The sequence below is a fragment of the Sander vitreus genome, chromosome 10 (assembly GCF_031162955.1).
Source record: "Sander vitreus isolate 19-12246 chromosome 10, sanVit1, whole genome shotgun sequence".
In the NCBI taxonomy this organism is placed as follows: Eukaryota; Metazoa; Chordata; class Actinopteri; order Perciformes; family Percidae; genus Sander; species Sander vitreus.
In genome coordinates, this window is record NC_135864.1 from 13007949 (window position 1) to 13029955 (window position 22007).

At 40.9% G+C, this 22007-nt stretch overlaps 2 protein-coding genes across 5 annotated transcripts; one reads left to right on the forward strand and one right to left on the reverse strand.

The window, feature by feature from the left end:
* Positions 1-91: 91 nt before the first annotated feature.
* Positions 92-5578, forward strand: zbtb33 (zinc finger and BTB domain containing 33). 3 transcript variants are annotated; one of them, XM_078260282.1, is made up of 2 exons: positions 92-533; positions 2165-5578. In XM_078260282.1, the coding sequence occupies exons 1-2, from the start codon at positions 209-211 to the stop codon at positions 4048-4050; spliced, it is 2211 nt and encodes a 736-aa protein (XP_078116408.1). In that variant the 5' UTR covers positions 92-208; the 3' UTR covers positions 4051-5578. The 3 variants fall into 3 exon arrangements, with proteins under 3 accessions (XP_078116408.1, XP_078116410.1, XP_078116409.1); XM_078260284.1 differs by lacking the exon at positions 92-533 and adding an exon at positions 597-633; XM_078260283.1 differs by lacking the exon at positions 92-533 and adding an exon at positions 640-922.
* Positions 5579-6320: 742 nt separating this feature from the next.
* Positions 6321-17116, reverse strand: tmem255a (transmembrane protein 255A). Of its 2 annotated transcripts, XM_078261342.1 has the most exons (10): positions 16505-17116; positions 14963-15105; positions 14354-14416; positions 9724-9813; positions 9052-9111; positions 8802-8887; positions 8565-8636; positions 8131-8293; positions 7819-7965; positions 6321-7700 (listed from the first exon to the last, which is right to left on the reverse strand). In XM_078261342.1, the coding sequence occupies exons 1-10, from the start codon at positions 16560-16562 to the stop codon at positions 7557-7559; spliced, it is 1026 nt and encodes a 341-aa protein (XP_078117468.1). In that variant the 5' UTR covers positions 16563-17116; the 3' UTR covers positions 6321-7556. The 2 variants fall into 2 exon arrangements, with proteins under 2 accessions (XP_078117468.1, XP_078117469.1); XM_078261343.1 differs by lacking the exon at positions 8565-8636.
* Between the last annotated feature and the right edge of the window lie 4891 nt (positions 17117-22007).

A 22007-nucleotide genomic window follows, 5' to 3' on the forward strand; every position in this document is an offset into this window, starting at 1 on the left:
GAGGAGCCACATGTGAAATATAGGTAGAAAATTAAACCCCCGCCCCCCAGATGTTGGCGGGCAGGCACAACTCTGCACAACACAGGAAGTTCCAAACATGTGTAATGTGGACCACACTGGTACGACTGGTACTTGTCGGACTAGGTAGTCTGTGAGTGTGGGTAGCAGTTTGTTTTTGTAACAATAGAGACGCGCCCAGTAAAGCAAGATGCCTTCTTATACTGTTAAGCTGAAAGGAAACGTGGAGCCACCAGCGATGAACATGAAAGTTGAGGAGGCACTAGCAATGGAGTTCTTTTTTACGGAGTTGAATGCGACCGCTACATGCCTCATTTGCAGACAGAAAGTATTATTTAAGGGGTTTAATATGAAGCGGCATTACAACGCTAAACACGCGGGAAAGTATGATAAATACAAGGGAAGGATGAGAAAGACCATGTCCGATAAGCTTCATGAAGACTTCAACCGCTCCCCAGGGACTCCAACAGGCCCCGATTTGAGTCTTGAATCTGAACCTAAACTGAGCTCCCCAGGTATTTTACTTTATTTTATTTAATGTCCGTACATCTCTACACTTTTATTTTGAAGGCAATGAACCGGTAGTTATCTCGACACTAAACCCGGCGTGGAAAAGTAAGTTTTCCACAGAAATAACGTCCAGGCACTCTTTTAATGGTGTTTAAATGCTACATGAAGTCAACCTGTTATTTGTAATATGTCTTGTAATAGTTTTTAGTTTAATTGTGTAGTGGTTAGTCCGACACGACGGCGACTCCTTGTGGCTGTTCAATCAATGAGGCTGCAGTGCAGTTGGCAGGGGAAGCTGTCTGTTGTTAGCCATTGTCTGTAGCCAGCTAAGTAAGTTACTACAGTCGGTAGTAGTGGTATTGCTTAGTCTTGGCAGAAAACATCAAGGTTGCAGGTAAAAAAATATTCATTTCATGTGCAGCTATTTAAAGTTGCAAGATCCCATGTATCCATTGTGGTGTTGTATTTAAAGCTAACATGCTAAAGGGATGCTAAATAGTAGGCCGCGCTGTCCGCGATTCATTAAACAGGAAGAAGGGAGGAAACGCAGCTAGCGTTACCTTTTGTTAGCTGGCTGAAACAACAGCGTTTGGATAGGACTTAATCAAAAGCAACCATAATAGATTCGTTAAAGTAGCTATTTTCCCCGTTAAAGTTAAATAAACGTAGTTTCGCACTTGTACAATGTCATACGAGACCGATATTTCAGCTTGTTATCACACTCTTGTTAAACTAGCGTTATTGTTTTTGTTGCCTGACTCGCATAGAATGCCTAACATTTGCACGACTGTAAACAGTTATGTTCACATTCATGCTCTCACTGTTGCTCTTTGCATCGAGACACGGCCTTTTCGAGAACTTGATAGTATTTTCTTCTATTAAGTCATTTGTAATTTCACCTAAACAGCAGCCAGTTTACAGGGCACAATCTTCTTAAGCTAACGCAAAAAAATCATACCTTCATGTTAATTTTTCGTTGAAACATTTGCAACTTCATGGCAATTTTGGAGCCTTTTGTTTGTGTTTCTGTAAATTTAATTTTGTTAGTCAGAAAAGGTGCTTTGTAACCTTTTGGCTACCGCCAGTGTGGGTAGATTCAGTATTAGAGGTAGACCAATAACTTTGCAGGGTCTATATTAACTTATTGCAATCAGGATATATGTTGACTGTTCAGTTACAAGAAATGTCAGCGATTATAGTGTCACAGTAATGTAGTTTGTCCACCAGAGAGCTATAACTATATTAGAAACACCCCAGTATTGTGTACTACAATTTAGAAGCATCTCAAACAATAGCCTTTATGAGCATGAATCAATACCTCTCAAAGAGCAGACTTATAGCTAGCTAATTCACTAAAAACTGGGTGTAACATATAGTATTGCACAAACAAAAAGAGAACCAAGTCAGAGGTGATTTGATGTTAGACGTCCTTTAACAAACTTTATTGACTGTTATAACTGGAAAAGCAGGGTATGAAAATGACCAAAACTGAATTTGACTCCAAACCTTTAACTTTATATTTCTTTTGAAGCGCCTAATGGTATTTTGCATGTCACCATAATGTAATTAACTTGACTTTTCTGGTGCACTCAGAAATGTGATTCTCACTTGTTCTCTTTGATTTTTCTCTCTACAGCCATGCCAAGTCTAAAGCTGATATCTGCGACTGACACACAGTATTCAGCAACTGTGCTGAAGTCAATGAATGAGCAGCGAAGCCATGGATTATTTTGTGACGTCACCATTATCATACAGGACAAGAAATTCAGAGCTCACAAAACAATCTTGTCTGCCTCAAGTACATATTTCCACCAGCTCTTCAGCGTAGCTGGACAAGTGATCGAGTTAAACTTCATCAGAGCAGAAATCTTTGAGGAGATTCTTAATTACATTTACAGCGCCAAGATTTTCCGTGTCCGCTCTGACATGCTTGAGGAGCTCATCAATGCTGGACAGATACTGGGAGTCAAGTTCATTGCAAACTTGGGGTCACCATTATCACAAGTTAAGGGTCTGCCTGGTTTGTCTAAGGAGACTGGGAGCAAAAGTGACACACCCACAGAGATGATGCCCATCATCGCAGAGTCTTTCTCAATATCCGCAGAGGAATTCAATCAGACAAGCAAGCCTGCAGGTAATGACGAAGACTCGGACAATGATGTTATGTTTGTCTCACATACAGATGCTCAAACCAGAGCAGCCAGTCAGAAAGCCAACTCTGGTGAGGTCATTGATGTGGATGTAGCGGATTCAAAAAATGCAGCACCACATCAAAATGAAGAATCAAACCATGCAGCTGCAAAACAGAAAGAGAAAGCCAGAACCCCCTTGAAAACATATGCTGCAAAGCCTCTCGTCATTAGTTGTCCAAACCCCAGTTTGCCCAACAGCAGCCCTCTGCGCAGTCCAGACAGCAGCTCCAATAACTCGTCTTCCCCTGCCAGAGTTTCCTCAGGAAGTGCTCCCACAACGCCAGCCAGGTTAGGCAGTTTCACCCCTGAGCCCTCGAGTGCCTCTCAGACCTCTGAAAACAGTGATATAATGGGAGTCCACAAGAAGCAAGTGTCTGCGTCATCTCAGCAAGGGGATTTCAAGGTAAGGCTCTTAGATGTGTCTGATAGCCAAGCAAATCAAACTAACATACCCAAATCAGTTATAGCAGCAAAAAAGACGGTGACACTGAATACAGCAACAGAAATTGATTCAATTTCATCAGGCTGTAAAGTGTATGCCAATATTGGAGAAGACACTTATGACATTGTCCCAGTGAAGGAAGATCCAGGCGAAGGGGGCTCTAAAGCCAATAAAGGGAAGCGATCATTAATGGCAACGCCTGTAAAGCCCCTGGATAAAGCACCCACATCCCCTAAGGCCAGCCCAAAGAAGAAGAGGACCAAAACAGAGCTTGAGGATCACTACGAGCTGATCATGGATGGGAAGACTTTCTATGTGTGCATCGTCTGCAAGCGGCCGTACGTGTGTCTGACGAGTCTCCGTCGTCACTTCAACACCCACTCGTGGGAGAAGAAGTACCCGTGTCGCTACTGTAACAAGGTCTTTGCACTGGCCGAGTACAGAACTAAACATGAAATCCACCACACAGGAGAGAGGAGGTACCAGTGCTTGGTGTGCAATGAAATGTTCATGAACTACCAGTTACTGTCCACCCACTGCAAGCAAGTCCACAACCAGGATCCCAGCGGCAGGAAAGAGAAAGATGATGCAGACAACAACTTATACCGACTCCTGCCGTGTAAGACGGTGCAGATGAAGCCATACTCGTGGAGTACCGACGGGCAGGGGGTCCCTGTCATATCCGAGGATGGCAGCGTGCATCACATAACCAGCGTCGGCGAAGACGTCCACTCCTCCACCCAGACCAGGATGTTGAACTGGGACGACATCTTTATTGAGTCCGATGCTCACATGCCGCCTGATGCTCACAGCCAACCAGAGTCAACCATGAACAGTCCTCCACAAGGAGCCACAGAGTTTGACTTTGTTATACCAGAGACCTACTGAGCAACACGCACGCTGCTCCATTACCTGTGCCTTTTAGGTGCCCCCGACCCTTTTTTTTTTTTTTTCCCTCTTTGGTTCCATGTCAACAATATTCTTATGTAATTCTCAATAGTGTCTGCTTAAGGTACGGTCACATTAGCCTTTCTGTTTAATGACATTTGTGGTGTAATGTTTTAATGAATATGGTGATGATGCACTGTAGAATAATGTCAGAGCACCAGAGACAGCTGGAGATTGCTTGAATGTGTCAGTTTTCAGTTGATGTGAAAGTGAGACGGAGTGAATAGTTGCAGGATGGAAGTGTAATGTGACCGTACCTTTACTCACTTTCCTCTGCTTGTGTAATAGCCTTGATCTTTTGTATCATTGGAATAACTGATCGTCACATTAGCAAAAATACCGTTCACACGCAGTAAACTCAATCAATCAAAAACTGCCCCAGAAATGTGAGGCATAATTCACTAGCTGTAATAAAAAGGCAAATGTAGGTTTAATTTTTTTAATGTATGAGGCAAGTTATAGCTATATCGGCTAGAAGATGTCTGCTAAAGTATCTGGAGGACAAAACATTGAAATGAGACGTTTGGATTACTCGTTCTCTTGTTTCTGCAGGTTGTCTGAATCAGTTAAAGACATTAAGCATCCCACTGAGCTCCATTTCATAAAATATGTGAAACCTCAATTGATGATTTGGTCTGTAACCAGGTAACCCTTTTTTTTCACAGGATATGTAAAATACAGGATGATGCCTGTAATTAAATAAAACATGATCGCTTACATTTCAAGTCCATCACCACCGGATGCATCAATCATGAATTTCAGCCTGTATTTGAAAATCAGATGGAGTTTCTGGACTGATGACTCCTTGTTCCCATTTGAGTGAGAATGTTGATCGGAAAATATATTTTTTCATTGTGTGATTGTTGGCGATCCCACGTGGGTATTGTGGCAGGGAAGATATATACAATGGTTATTTAATTTTCCAGTGGCTTTTTTTTGTCCATTAAACCCTTTCTGTTTTATTTTGATACACCTGTACATTTTTATTTTCTTTGCTTTCCGTGTTGTGCCCTAAATGTAATTTTAATGCAAAATCTGCCGGCTTCATAGTGTAGGCTAGGGATTTTGCACACAAATGTGATAATAGGATTGACATAAATTGAGGATTATTTCAGTCCGTAATAGCACTTAGTGATGGATCAGGCAGATTTTTTTGTAATGTTTTTACATTTTGAATCGTGTTCTTCCATTGTTTTAAAATGTAGTAATTGGTCAGTATGAGTAAAAAAAAAAAAGTAGTGCTAACATGGGAATCTATTCTACTTCATGTCATTCAATTTGTTTTTTTCAATTAACAGATTAACATTGTTGTTTAACTGTTTCAGATGTATTTATTAGTTTATTAGCGTTTTAGCAACAAAATTAAATACTCAGTTATGTTGGCATTGTACAAAATCTCCCTTTTCTGTCAATTAGCAATGAGTGTTATTTACCTAATGGTGAATAAATGATTGTTTTAGTATTTAAACTTAATTCTCTCGCACTACCAGCACATAAGCATCTATTTTATTTACTGTTGTGTCAATGCGATGTACATTTCTTTAGCATCTCAAAATGAACACAACGAAAGTCTTAATCGCGTCTCTCGCAAAGTATAAGTCGTCTGAAAGAGTTGAATCCACTAGTGTCATGAACTTAAACTTTGTTCATTACCAAATGCAATTGTACGCAGCACAACATGGTGAAATTAGAGCTCTGCATTAAACCCATACTAAGCATTAGGAGCAGCGGGCCACTGTGAAGCGCCCAGGGAGCAGATTGGGGTGCAGTGTATAGAACAGACTTTAAACTAAATGCTAACATACCCACAATGATAACATTCTGATGTTTACCATCTTAATTTAACATGTTAGCATGCTAACATTTGCTAATTGGCACTAAACGTGAAAGTCGAGCTGAGGTGTGGTTTTTCAGGTATGTAGTTATAAACCAAAGTTTTGACTTGATGGTGTTATGTAGAAAGTTAAGTGATCACCAAAGTTATCACTGTTTTATCTTTAGAGGGGGACATGAACATCTGCACCAAATTATCAACCCAACAGTTGATAATAAGGAATTATTATTTCACCAAAAACACTAAAAATGTCAACCTCATGGTGGCACAAGAGGAAAAGTCCGGTTGACAGTTGAGATGTGTCAGTCTGGGACAAAGTGGTGAACTGACCGACCACACTGCTAGCTTGGCTTAAAAGAAACGCACACCATTTGAATTACACAAAACATTTTTTTTAATGGCAAGACAAAAAGGAACTGACAATCAGCCCCTGAGAGTGCATTGTTTAAATTATAAAAATCAGGGATTAAAGCTGACAGCGACCTGTCTCACAAACTAAGTTTACTCTTCCTCGGGGGGGGGGGAGCAACAGTTCTTTGACTTTTCATGATCTCCCATCTCATGTCAGTGAATCCAGCACCGACTGTTTACACTCGGGCTTACTAAGGTTTCTTCCTGACAAAGACAACACATTTCAACTCATAGATGTGATATTGCGACTACTTACAAGGAGAGATGAAATACGCTTACTTGCTTTGCAGCTTTCAGTGAAAACACAATATATAGGATTTTTGGGTGTAACTAACCATTCTTCCTTAACAACTACTGCAGAATAGCTTATTTCTTCATTGCTCTGCAAAGTTCACCACAAACTGATCAAGATATTCTTGAACATAAACTGAAGAGTTGATGAATAGATACCATGATCTGACTGTATACCTTAGGCTTAGCTTGCTAAAAGAGCATCTGTGTATAATACTGCTGTACATACATTAAGAGCATGTAATACCTCCATTACTGCTAACTTTGCCTAATTAAGTGTAGAAACGACTGCCTGGGCCTACAACTAGTTTTTTTTCTTCTATTTTCTAGCTGATTCCTAACTGGGGAAGACACCAAAGCTTTCATGTAACTGGGGTTTGATATCATAGGAGGGTTATACGTAGCTGTGCTCATCAGTCCAGATCCTCACAGTGCAAACAGCGAGGACGTTGTCGTCTGTGTTACTCGATGGCAGGAAGCATTTACAATATGTACTAAACAGGAGTGAACATAAAGCAGGAGCTGGAGGAGAGTTTTTGACCTTGTACAGATTAAGTCCAGGTGGCCGAGAGCTGCAGCGCTGATAGCCCAATTTGCATTAAGGCAGTTAGATGTGTAAACAGTCCTGGCTTTGAAACGGTTGTCTCTCTCTTGATGTGTATATGCACACACAAACACACACATACACACACGCTGTAGGCATGAGAGTGAGTGGTGCCCAGGGAGACAAACACTCCTTGTGTTGGGCTGAACTCAAAGGGAGTGTGCTCCGTGGCCATCCTCTTCCTCGCCACCTTTCCTTCAACACGGTTCTCAAAGATAGTGAGGAAAAGCCCAGAGGAATTGTGCATTCAAACCACTCAATCAGCACCCGATAATGTTTCAGGTGCCTTCTTTGCTCTAAGCCTTTTTACGGGCTGTACGGTGGGGGCTTCTCATCAGGATGGTTGTGAGGAGGAGAATAGCGTGGAGGGATCATGGTGGGCCACAGGTGGCTGGCTCCAGACTGGGAGTCATCCGACAGGCCGGAGGAGTCGGGGAACATGTAGGAGCCCTGCGGGGAAGACAAAACATTTATTAGAATGACCTGTTCAAGAGTTTGGTTTCAGAATAACTGCTGACTTAATCACTGCATATGTGACTTTGTTTGATTATTTAAAGTGGCTCTGTACCTGCAGGTCGTAGGCAGTGTAAGGCGGCAGGCAGGGGGCAGTGTTGTAATATGAGTTGAGGGTGGTGGTGGGTGGAGGAGGCTGTGAGGGGACTGGAGCTGTGATGGTCTCCGGTTCAGATGTGCTCTCTGAGACAGCTGAGGGAGTCTGACAGGAAGAATATTGGTCAGTTTCTGTCAGTTCAGTCACCAGAGACTTACAAAACAAAAGCCTTTACATCAGCTCGTACATTATTTCAACACATTCAGCAGAATTTACACTCAGTTGCCGGATGGTGTCTTCTCTTCTTTGCTGGTAAATATATGTACCCACCATGTCTTTGAAGCCTCCCAGCACCGCAGCAGTAATGATGCCCAGAAAGAGGGCCACGATGTTGAGGATTGTAGCGGACCACAACAGGTGATAGAGGTACACCACATCCTCGCAGCTCTTCACATCTGTGTATTCATGGTAGCCTCCGTTCACCTCTACACGGCTAGCCCAGTGGGTGGAACAGAGAGGGAGACACCATACAGTCAAGCCACAAAAAGTCAATAATGAAAGTTTTTCTTTTTTGTATTCAGGACACAATGAAAGACATACAACATGTTTTGATTTATAGATATTAATGAGTCAATGAGAACTTGAGACAGAGGATATAAATGGGTGTTTGGTCGAACACGAAAAGGACATGAAGTGGAATTGGCACACTAAAAAAAAGTTGCTCATTAATGGCCGATATGGTTCTAGAAAAAAAAGGAACCTACTTCCAAATCATGGATGATTTCCTAAACTTTTTCAAAACATCTTTATTCTGAAGTCCCATAAGAGGATGTTCTCTGCAACAAAGGTTAAAAGAAAAGAAACATTCTTGTTCTAATACAATCAACGTTGCAGTGCAAAATAATCTCCCACAAAAATGGCACAACGGTACACATAAATAAAATCAAAGCAACACAGCAAAGTAAGTAGCTACTGATTTAGAGGTTTGTCGGCATACTCACTTCCCGCAGTTATAGAGGTCGCAGCAGTAACAGGTGTTGCCCTTCACACGCAGGTTACATGTGCGCGATGATGTCTGACAGGGCACCTGAAGGACAAAATTCATTTTTAATTATTAGTCTTTTCACTTTAGGTCGACTTGTGGCTCTTAACAATGTCCCTATCCAAGTGCAAGGCTAACACTGACACATACACATACACTGCGCATGAATTCATTGTATTTCTGTAAACAGAAAATTATGTGTTTCTTACATCACGTTCAGTCTCACTGGAGTGATACTCACAGCGGCCAGCATACAGAGGCCTGAGGTCCTGCAGTACAATTAACAACATTTTAACACATTTTACTGCACAATTCATCACTGGTCAACTGACAAACACACTGAATTAGAAGAAACCAAAAGAGACAAGAACTCTAGTGCTGAGAATGGATAACCATCTGACAGCGTCACATCATCTTTTCAGTCTGTCACTGCATCATATTAGTAATTCCCTTTCATGCAACAGTAAGGCTCTTTGTAGTTCAGTGTACAAAAAAACTATCTGAAAAGAAATGTTCCATTTTCCATTTTACTGTAAATGAAAACCTGCTAATGGTGCTGATCTCCCTTTTCACCTACTAACATATTTTAGCATAATTGTTTAAAGATTGCATTAGTGGTTATAAGTACTTTGCGTCATGGAGAATAATCTCCTACTACAAAATACATTTTTCTTGCTGAGAAGGGTGCAGCAGCTGCTACTGCTGACCATATGTGAGCAATGCCCTTGCAGAAGGGCAGAAGTGTTACTGTATGTCTCATGCAGACAGAGTATATTAATCTTTAATGGGAATGGCATTGATTAATCGTTAAGTTATAAGTGTTATCTATATTTATAATTGATCAGTTTGGTTATATACATAGAAGCTTCAGTGATACTTACAATGTGCCTGGAAGCAAACACTCCATCAACAATAGCACAGCAGAAGGCAGCCACCACTCCGAAACTGATGAAGACAATAGATGCCACTAACTGTGAAAGAAAACATCATCTGCATCACTCCTCATCGCACTAAAATTATTGTGAGACTATAAACTCAATTTAAGCATAATTTGAATTGCTTCCTCTCACCACTTTTGTATTGGGTTACATTCTCAACAATAATCTGTATCATCCTGCATGGTGCTTCTCTCTAAATATGAATACCTCTGAATGGGACCAGGGTGGAGGGGGCTGTGTGGGCCAGGTAAAAGACAGTAAAAGCACGCTGCGGTTGTCACCTAGCTCCAGTGGTGTTTGTGGCTGGCACGGTGCCCAGCTCTTTATAGGCATTGCAATCCTTAATCCCCTCCACACTCCCCTAACTCTCCTCTTTTCACTCCTTAACGAAAGACAGCAGCATGTATTCAATTACACATCAGCCCACCCTGTCTGCAGCCAGCCGTGCTCACAGGAAGGAGGCAGTGCAAGTGACAAAACAGATCCAACAGCAAGAGCTAATAGGGATTTATGCCTGTGCCAAGCTTTCTAAAACACTGACATGAATACATCTGTAAGCATTTGATTGAGAAACCAAGGGATTTTCAACATTGTGTTTATGATTTGGCAAAGGTGTTGATAGTTAGTCGGGCTTGTCGTTCTTAGTTTTTTTACTCTGAAGGACTTGGCCCTCCATCAACACATTATTTTCTGCAAAATTAACAACAATTTGAGTTATTTTAAATTAAAGAATTTCTGTATTTGTGATTTGCTCTCTTGTGTGCTCCTCTCACTGGTTTAAAGTGGACAGGGCTTAGCTGGAAAAACGTAATGTCTCATCAATGAGGCACTCAGGAGTAGTAACCGATTCCTCCTTAGAATCTTTCAAAAATTACGATTCCAGTGGAATCGTTTCTTTATTGGAATCGTTTGAAGGATTTGGTTTAAAATCTGATCATGGGTTCCAAATTTAACATGCGCAAGTTTTGGTTTCCATAGTGGCCAGGCGCTGGTTGTGTTGCAGCCATGGAGCACAGTAAGCGGAGCTCTAGTGTGGCTTTATTTTACGTTGAAAAAGCGGTAAAACTGCAACCCACCATTGAATCAAAATAAAACGTTCCTCTTATTTATGAAATAGGCATGTGACCCGTTTCAATTCCACCCCTCAAAGAATCAGAATCGAGAATCGATAAGAACCGGAATCGAAAGGAAGAATCGGAATTGGAATCAGAATCGTTAAAATCCAAACGATGCCCAACCCTACTCAGGAGCAACATTTGAATCAAAGTCTGAGTTGTGGGGTTTGCTTATGCTGCAAGGTATAAACAACAGTCCTAATGAAGCAGGCTTTGAGTGTTAAACTCTTAAGAAATTATACCTTAAGATGTTTTCCAAACTTTAAAGGCATACTATACAAGATTTGTACCTTAATATAACAGCTTTGAAGTAATTTCGATGGTAAACAAACTCGTAGTAGGGCGAATCATCCCGATAGCAAAGCAGGGGGAATGGGGGGGACGCCACCCGCTGGCAAAACCAGCAATGCAGGTTTGAAAGGTGGCGCCCCGCCAAATCACGACTTGCCTTACGGCACGACGTCACATACATCGACAACAGCAACAAGAAGCAGCCTCTATGGAAGACACTAGCACGCGTTTCAGACGTGAATCATGGCAGAGTCGACGAAGAAAACGCGGTCGGAAGAGTCAAGGAAAAGAAAAGGAGAAACTGTGGCCGGTTGGCTCGGTTGGTGGAGCGGGCACGCATTTGTGCAGAGGTTTATTCCTCGACGCAGAAGGTCGAGGGTTCGAGTCCGACCTGTGACGGTTTTCCTGCATGTCTTCCACCCTCTCTTTCTCCTTTCATGTCTCAGCTTTCTTATCGAATAAAGGCAGAAACGCCCAAAAAAAAAAGAAAAAAAAGAGAAACTGACCGCGTGAGGAACCAGACAAGAGTCCCACTCGGTCAGGCTTTCATTCTTGGCGAGAGCTAAAAAGCAGCAAAGGTAAGGTTAAATACAAGTACTCCACAGCGACTCTAGGGGTCGCTGTTTGACAAAAATGGAAACTGCATAGTATGCCTTTAACTTTGATTGTTACACACTTTCTCAACATCATTATTATTTGATGTTATAGTGAAATACTTAAGTTTTGGAACCAAGTTTTCAAGGGCTTTAAACATCAAGCTGTTCAAACATGTTTTTCGAGGATAAACTGGCAAATGTGGAATAAAAAAATTTAGGTTTTGAGTGGCATTCAGTAAGACCCTTTACTACATGGAGTGGATTCATAAGTGTATCAGAAGTGCTTCTTCATCTATGTACCCTTTGACTTTCTTTGGACCATTTTTAAATCAATAAAATTATTTTAAATCAATATTTCTTTTTTTTTTATCCTTTACTCATTATCCTTTATTTTAAACTGTAATATAAAAAGGTGCACAGTTTGCTGCTGATGTCTGCTAACAGGATAATTTGTTGATTTTTTTTTAATTATGATTCACTTAATTTCTCCTATTTACAAGTATAAAAATTAGGGCTGTTAAACGATAAAAAAAATTTAATCGCGATTAATCGCTGAATGTCTATAGTTAATTGCGATTAATCGCATATTTTATCACATGATTAAAATTCTATTATTTTGCATTTCAGAACAGTTTTTAAGTACATATTAACAATGGAAAGCCATTCTTACCAGTGTATCTTGATTAGGAATCAAATTAATGCAAAGAAAGTTATTTTATGAACTTGATTTTAAGATTTGTAATTATTTATTTACTGTAAACTAAAGAAAAATGTGTGAATCTGTCATTCTTGCACAATTCCTCCAAGTACCTAACTAACAAACTAAAAATCCCTATCCTTACTAGAGTCAATACAGTGTTTAGTAACTCCTAAATAATGTTGATTACTCACTGACGTCCAGTGATCACCGGTTAATGAGACAGCGTTTGCAGCACCTTGCAGCAGTTCCAGTGTGGCTGCTTTCTCCCTGTGGTATGTGTATGGTGAAACTACTGTCTCCCTCGACGGCAACGAGACATGTCAACCGTAGTACGTCTTTAAGACCCGAGTCCTCTACGAAGCTGACAGGTCTGCAGTTAGTTGCCACCCGTTTAGCCCACAAGCGGGTAGCATCATGTTAACTGTACTACTATGCTTAGCTCGTAGGTGGTAGCTCAAGCTTGACGTGCTTCGGTGATATTTTAATTCGGCTTTACACAACGTGCATATGGCTTTCGACTTGTCTACGAGCCGTCCGGGAGTTTTGGAAAATAAAAAGCTCCATTCAGAGTTATTGCTGCTGTGTTTCTCCATAATGCCTCCAGCCTGCAAACAACAGCAGGATGTGTTAGGAGGAAATGGCAGCTTGATGATAAGTAACGTTGCTGCAAAGGGTCAAAATAGTAGCCTGTTAGGCATGATGCAAAGCCGAGTGAAGTGTAAAATAAATTAATAAATGCCAGCATGCGATTAAAAAAAATGAATCGCGTCGCGTCGGCCCTTAATCGCATCGCGATTAACGCGTTAACGCTGACAGCCCTAATAAAAATACAGAAACTGTTTTTATTCATATGCTGATTATTCTTTCAATTAGTCAATTAAAAATGGCAGATAATAGTGTGAATGTTTAACAAAATCTCTCAGAGATTGTTTTCTCCAAGCAACAGTCCAACATCCAAATATACAATATATTAATAATTCATTTGCCAAGTACATTTACACATACGGGGAATGTATCCTCTGCATTTAACCCATCCTAACTAATTGGGAGCAGTGGGCAGCCATAGTCCGGCGCCCCGTGCCAACTCCAGTTGTAATGCCAGTACCTATGTCAAGGACAATGGCAGGAGTTACCTAGCATGCATGTCTTTATACAATTTACTATCATAAAAGACAAGGAAAACCTGTCAATATTCACACTTTAGAGGCTTAAAGCAGTGAATTGTCAGCATTTGTGCTTAAAATATGAATGAAGCGTTTAATTAATTAGTAAAATAGTCCATTAATTTTCTGTAGGTCAACTAATCATTTCAGCTCTACTGAAAATGTAACAATGCAAAAAGAAATGTGTGCTTCTAATACCCCAAACCATGAAATATATCAACACATTTTATTCTATGTAATAAAATGTCATGGGAAACAACATATCAGAGGCAGCGCGGTGTAACTCGGTCAGTTGTGGGACCCGATGGCATCCAAACTATGTTATGTGAAAAGGTGGCACAGTACAAACTCATTCTTCATTTCAGCCCTGACAGTCCCCACCCGGCATCTTCCACCTGCTCCCTTCATCTGCAGTTTCTTTCCCCACATTCCAGTGTGGACATCTGCCCTCCCCCACTTACATCCTATTTCTATTTCTGGCTGCATCTCCCTTGAAGCCCGGACATCTCAGGCCAAGTGGGATTCACAGTCTGGGTCAGGTCTGCTATGTCTATTGTCACATTGACAACATAATCAGGCCTGTAGGCTGTTGTAAGTTAACTTGGAATGATACGCAGTTTAATGATAGTTTTCTGTGACTGTAAAGACAAGGAGACACCAAGCACTGAAAGTCATCTCAATGCACAAAGGTACTATAAATCCTCTTACCATCTGCCTCTTGTTCTCTATCAAATGAGCGCCAATAATTCCCAGAAAAGAGCCAAAGCCCAGCTGGAAAGAGAGAAAATAGCTGTTAGCATTTATCTAATTTGACCATAAAGCTTTGATTTCATACTACAGTGAGATAAATCAAGCGTTCGGTGTTGCTGTCATACCCTGGAGAAGCACTTTAGCATGTTTACAGTGTTATGAACTATTCACAATCTCTGTACATTACATGGTATCTTAATGATTTAAACTATGAATCTGATGAATTTGAGGACGAAATTAGAAGAGGCATCTTTGGAAATGTAACTGACATACAGGGGCTGCTTTCATGGTCGCTCTTTACTTTCAGCAGAACGCTAAAAGATGAGTACTGTGAAGAAAACACATTTATGGACTGAGATACTTCGCCTCACTCAGCCCATAATGATACTGATGCTGAATAATGAATGTGGGGAAAATTCAACCCTCAGAGACCTTTCAGTAATTAGGTTCATCAGGAGCGGGAAGAGCTGGCTGAAAACACTCTCACTTCACTGACACTTCACTCATTATGAGCTCTGACAGGGGACAGGCTGGTGCTGTTGCATCCAGGTGTGAATGTGCACTCACAATGACTCCTGGGTAGTAGCCACCCACTGTGATGTTCTGCGTCCTGGTAGTCGCTGCCAGGCCAAAGATGAGGATGAGCACAGATACGATGAGCAGCAACACTGTCACTATTATGGATTTCCTCTTCCTCCTCTTAAAGGAACCTAAAAGACGACAAATGAGCGGAAATTACTGCTGTGACGTGAATAGGAAAGTGATGTGAAATTAAAGGATGAGACTGCAACTAGACTCCACCACAAGCATTGATGCAATGGGAAGTAGTTAAAGAGACATGTGACTGGACTGGAGTTTCATGTATATGACAATAAACTAAACTAGACTTGATTTGAAAAACATAAAACAAAGTACCCAACTTTAACTTGACATATTCATATATGTTGCTTTTCTTTAATCACAGATGGTTTGATTAAGTGGGAAAACTTCCTGACGTGCTCCAAATGTTCGGTTGATTCAACAATTTGCAGCCATTTACAATTGCTTTTCATCATTATATTCCCATTTATGTGGCTTTTTCTGTTGATTTGTGTCAAAAACTTAAATTAACAGCTTTGAGATTTTGATCATATAATAACAACACAGCCTCTTCAAGTATTGCTGTCTGAGACCTTTGTTGAATATCATTCCCTTAATTCCCTTTCTCTCTCCTCATATCCAGTCAGTTCTTTGCTGTATTCTGTCTAATAGAGGCATTCAAGTTTTTGAATACTTTTACAGGCAACATACTATACGATACATGTATGCATCCTGTCAGGCCAGGTAACTGTATACTTTATATTTGTAAAGCAGAGTTTTCATCCTGTACTGAAATCAAATGAGTTCACTAAATTGGCAGTACAACAAATACTGATAGGAAGTTGCCTTGGTGAGCTCACAGTGCACAACATACTAATAATACAACCATCATTTACACAAGAGCATATTCAAATACAAAACAAAATGTGCATTAAGCAAAAATGAACTACCTGACATTGTGTGAGAGGTCTGCAATTCAGAAGTCAAATAATGTCCAGTGATGCTCTAATAAGTGACCACTTTTCTTTCTCCAACCTTGCCTTATAAGGAATAAGAAGTCTAAAGCACTTACATGATCCTACTGTGTCAACAATCTAGTACTATTGAGAATTACCTGTTCGGCAGTAGCCTACTAAAATGTTGTAAATTAATTCACAGATTTTCTCCTACACGAATGGACCATTTTATTCCTTAAGCAGCCGCGAGCAGATTCATCGGACAGTCTCATCGTCGCCGCACCTGCAGTGACGCGCTGCGGCCTGGACTAGAAAAAACAAACAAAAAAAACGCTCTGATGATGCAACGAGTGTTTTGTCTGCTTTTGTGTGTGTGTGAGAGAGCGAAACATACCGTTACTGTTTTAAACCGACAAAAATAACAAATAATTGCCTAAATGTTTACCTTAGTGTGTGAAACAATTAAAAGAAGCTTGCAGCGTTCAATGACGTCCCCGCAGTCAGTGTGGTCAAACGAGTATATTATTGAATTGATCGCAGTTGCAGACACGCCATTGACCTTGCACACACCTACCCATGCTTGTTTCAGACAGGGTCAGTCCGCTGGATTGAAGGCTCTGAGCAGGAGGCATGCTGGTTAGAGGCTGTTTAACGCAGTCCGCCCGGACGATCCTCTTGCTTATAATTAAACAATAGTCACGACTCAACGTTATTCGCTATGTATTTTAGAGCTAACTGTGTACAATCGTGAGCTAACGCAGACGGCGTGCTCGCTTGCTGTGGCATTCTCCGACAACAACCCCTCCGTCCCCGCCGAGCCCGAGTCCGTCGTCTCATTTACATCCCCGCGGCTGTTGATACGTCTGCCGGTCTCCGTCCTCAAAGTGTGTCGGGACGGTGATGGGTCGCGCCTGCTGCTGCTGGCTGTGTGTGCGCATGTCACACACACAGGCTACTCAAAAAACTAAGTACTCAGTCAGTCGTTACTTGTAGGCTACTTGTTTCAAAGCAAACCATACTACTCATAGGCTATAACATATTATCAGATTCTACCGAAGTAAGTGATACTTCGCTGTACTTTCCACAAGAACAAATGTTGAATCGTCAGATAATTAATTTGATATTCTCATAACACTATCGTCTCTGTTCTGTCGATTATACTGCTATGTATGCGTCGTTACTGACATAGATTTGGAGCTCCTTGTCGTGGTTTGGTAGAAAGTAAAAGTTGGAGCTGACACAGATAGTCAGTGAAGGCCAAGCACCGAGCGCCATCGTCTGTCAGAAATAGACGTTGCGTTCAAGAGCTTTAGGGAGCAGGTACGTCTGACCATAGACTCTTAATATACTGTCTATGCATAGACTAGTCCTGAAGACATTTTTTTATGTACCCAATTCCATCTGGTCCAATATAAAAAGGACCCCATGTTTTGTTTAGTAGCCTAGCTTATATTTTACTGTAGGTAAGCTATGAAGGCGGACAGTACGACTTCATTTGTAGAAGCAGCATTAAAAAGAGAAAATTCAGGTCAGATATACTTATAGTCTATGGTCAGATATGAAAATGCAGTCAGCAACCACAAAAAAAAATAATCAAAAAAGGTAAAATAATCAGGAAACCATACTTAAATATACATTTAGATTTAAATATGTTGCCTAGATTATATTTTTTAGTTCTCTCTTTTAGCACATTTCTCTCTCTTTTTTTTTTTTTACCTTGGTTGCAATTTTATTTGTCACATCGACAGGGCTATTGCTTCCTGTGTTTTTTTTCTGGGAATTAGTTTTTGTACCAATGCAAAATAACTAACTAATTAAATAAATAAATTAAGATTCAGTGTTCGGACACTTTATTCCTGGCCCTGCTAAGTGTTTGAAAGGTTATTTAGAACTTCATGTAGGCCTAGGGAAAATAACATTATACAGAAAATGTTATTTATCATTATTTGATTTATTATATTTATTTAGTTAATTAAAAATACAGAATCTAGCTAATAAATAATATGTAAGAAAAAAGTAGGCTACATATTTTGCATAATTTCTAAAGGGGGTTGTAATTACAGTGAAAGACTTGGAAACATGGCCTCAGTATCTCTTAAAATCCTGACTTCAGCTCAGTACAGCACACTTTCTCCTGATAATTAAAACATCAGAAAATGCTCTTTTTTTAACTCATTGTGCTATTGCGGTGAACACAGTTGCCTGATTTTTTTTTTTTAAACAACTCATTTGTATTTTTACAGCTACATCCTATATGATGTCACTGTCATGTTGCTTAAAAAGCATAAACTCTGCCTAAATGATATGAGAGGAAGGTCTGTAATCTGTTCGATGAAACAAATGTAGACTAGTTGTTCAGAAGCAACCGATTGCTTTTGTTAGGTGTACATGATGGCTACGAGGCAAACAATTAACTGAAGGGCTGCTGATTTGATCCCATGGCACTCAGTTTAAGGTATGCAAACATACTATACAGCTATAGTGCTCTTGAGCAAGGCACTGGAACTTCCCAAATTGCTCCAAATAAGGCTGGATTATCCAACAAACTGAGCATCTTTATTGACTGTGTTTAATCAAATTACCACACATTTTGGCCAGGTAGGTTAATAGTAACCTGACTCCGCCAGCTGGATTGCTTTGCATTTGGTCAGCATATCCATCTGGGAACTTTCCGTTGGAGAACTTTTGGAAAGGGGCGAAAATACTGGTTAGCTGATTGGATAAACCGACGGGAGAAGAGCACAAACATATTTTCCTCAGAGAAAAGCCTCCAGTGCCATTTTTTGCTCTTCTTTCAATGAAGGAATACTTTCTAATTTGGATAAAACTTGCGCGATAGCTACGCTCATCTCATCCGTGGAAGCTGTCATGTTGTTTAGACTGAACAGTCGCTTCTCGTTGCGTCACACCTAAACCCGCCTCAAAACCAACGCTGATTGGTTCGGTCGTTTGGCGAACGGCTCCAAATTTTCTCTGGACCAACAGATCCCGTTGCTCTAGACGGAGACCAGTGAAGGCCATTAGAAGCACTTTTCAGGTGAGCGCCGAGCGTTACTGCGCAGCCTCCAACTGAGAGAGACGACGTAAATGTGACGTGAGCAACCTGTCTGAAAGTTGGAAGTCTTCTGGTAGCTGTGCCAAGAGAAATCTCAGTCATTCCCAATCTTGCAGAGACGGAGAGCGTAAGTATATGTAAGGAGATAACATAGGCACAGGCTAATTATTGCTAACTAAAATGCTAGTTACCATTAGTAATTAAACTTAAACAGCTAATGTAAGTCGAAACTGTCTGCGAGCTTCTCCTGTACTAAACGGTAATTCCTCTACTATGCGACAGTAAGTCCCGTGGTTATGACACAATCGTTAGCCTATTTTTACAAAAACGTCTGCTACAGAGCCATAGCGTGAAGTACAAGGTAAAGGAGCCTTTTATACATTGTCATGTTTCTTTAGAAATAAACAATGGACAAATAAAGTCTTTAAACGCTTTAGATGTAAAGTTATTCGCTGTCAAAGTGACGTCAAAATGAATGGCAGTCAATGGAATGCTAACTGGGGGGGGTGATCCACTGGGGGTGATCGCGGTCCAGTGCTAAATGAATGGGACTCTATGGAGCTAGATAGCTAAATTTGTCTCTTTCACCTGATTGTCGTTGAGAAATCTCAGATTTGATTGTAGTTTTTGCAAGTTCAAGATGGATTATAGGTCAAAAGTTGAATGAACGAGTACTTGTGTCTTTTCGATTTCTTACAGGTTGAGTCGTTGTTGCCCCTAACACTCTAGCATTCTGCTAATGAATGCTGATTGGTCAGTGAAGGACTGATTATGATCAGAGATCCCACTTGACGGCATCCAAAGCAGAACCAGAATGTCAGAGTGAATATTTCGGCGTGGTCTTTAAAACATTAGCAAACCTCTTTCTAGCACGTGTATTAACAGGGAGAGCCTAACCTGTCAGCTGTGTTGTCGATGCTTCGAGAGAACAAAGGAAGCGACTCAGAGCTTGCTGTAAAGCAGTATCTCTGGCCGTATATGTGTATGACGTCATTGACATTTTAAAAGGCTTTTTAGAACAAAAAAGCCATTTAAAAAAAATCTAACACCCAGCAGTGTGTATTTTCTTAGCCTCCCCTTTCAAATGCAACATTCAAATTACTAGACAAAAAATTATATCCTGAGAAAAGTGGATTTTGAGGGGTATAGCTCCATAGAGTCCCATTCATTCTGCACTGGCCTGTGAGCGCCCCCTATATGGAACTCTGGTGGAACTGCAACCAGTTTAGAAGCCGGAAGTAACGAGAGAGTGGAACTTCTTCCCTTATTAGAAATTCTTTGGAATAACTTTACATCTGAAGTGTTTAAAGACTTTATTTGTCCATTGTTTATTTCTAAAGAAACACGACAATGTATAAAAGGCTCCATTACCTTGTACCTCACGCTATGGCTCCGTAGTAGACGTTTTTGTAAAAGTAGGCTAACGATTGTGTAATAACCACGCAACTTACTGTCGCATAGTAGAGGAATTACCGTATAGTACAGGAGAAGCTCGCAGGCAGTTTCGACTTACATTAACTGTTTAAGTTTAATTGCTAATGTTAACTAGCATTTTAGTTAGCAGTAATTAGCCTGTGTCCATGTTATCTCCTTACATATACTTACGCTCTCCGTCTCTGCAAGATTGGGAATGATTGAGATTTCTCTTGGCACAGCTACCAGAAGACTTCCAACTTTCAGACAGGTTGCTCACGTCACAAGTTTTACGTCGTCTCTCTCGGTTGGAGGCTGCGCAGTAACGCTCAGCCATCACCGGAAAAGTGCTTCTAATGGCCTTCACTGGTCTCCGTCCAGAGCAACGGGATCTGTTGATCCATTGTTATACCTTAGTTATATACTGTCTATGGTCTCAAGATGCCAGACTGATCTGCGAGTGGAAAACTGGAGCTTGCGAGATCAGGACGGTCTCATGAGGCTAGGTTAATAGGGGCCCAGCAACTAATTTGTGCCCTGCCCCCTAGCAGGTTAACCCGGAAATGCAGCTTGCCCTGCACAAATGCACATAGAGCTCAACAGTCCCGCCCACAGCGGGTTCCGGAAGTAAAAATACAATGCAATTTCTCCATTGACAAATTGGAATATAAGCCATCAAATCATAACCGTCAATGGTAGACTTAAAACTAGCATGCCGATATGACTCAGCGATTGTATATGCTCATATAGACACCACAAATCATGGGGCACTACCCTTGTTTTGAGATAAATGTCTTTTATTTGCGATGTCTTGGATAAGTACTTCATTACCCACAATCCTGAACAATCCCTCAATCCCACAGTGATGCCTCTGATTGGTGGAACTCATGCTGGTGAGGAGGGGGGGTGTCAGTACGGTCAGTACCCGATATGTGCTGCCTGCACGATCCGTCACGAGGATTTACGACACTGCACGAATCACGATCTGTTCCACGCTTCTGACGTTAGCCTCTGCAGGGAAGCTAACGTTAGTTTAGCTAACAGCTAATTCGGCTAACCGCTAGCTGACAGCTTGATTCAGTCAAAAATAACGTTAACTCAAACTTAACACTGGGTAAAGCCGTCTACAGCTGACGTAACAGCCGTTATATATGTTAACGGTTATTTTCAGGTTTTATTTTGAGGGTTTTTTAAAGTTATTACATGCTGTCTCAGCTAGCGGTTAGCCGAATTAACTGTTAGCTAAACTAACATTAGCTTCCTTTGTTCAGTGGTGCGCGGTGGTTTATGGGAGGAGTAGTTCCTTCGCTCTGAGATGACGATATGTACACAGTCTTGTACCTTTGACTTTTTGGGGATTTTCTGTTCGTTTTTTTACTCTAAATGATACGTTGTATGCTTATGAGTCACGTACCATCTGGTTAGCCTAAGGCATGGTCTAAAACTCTTTATATACGGATTTTTCCAGACGTCAATAGGAGAAATGAATGGGAAATTTACTTCCGGAACCCAAGGTCTCTCAGAGGAGGGGTGGGACTGTTGCGCTCTATACCCTCTAGGGACAATGCATGGAATATGTAGTTTGTTACTGCATGTAGGAAGCCATAAA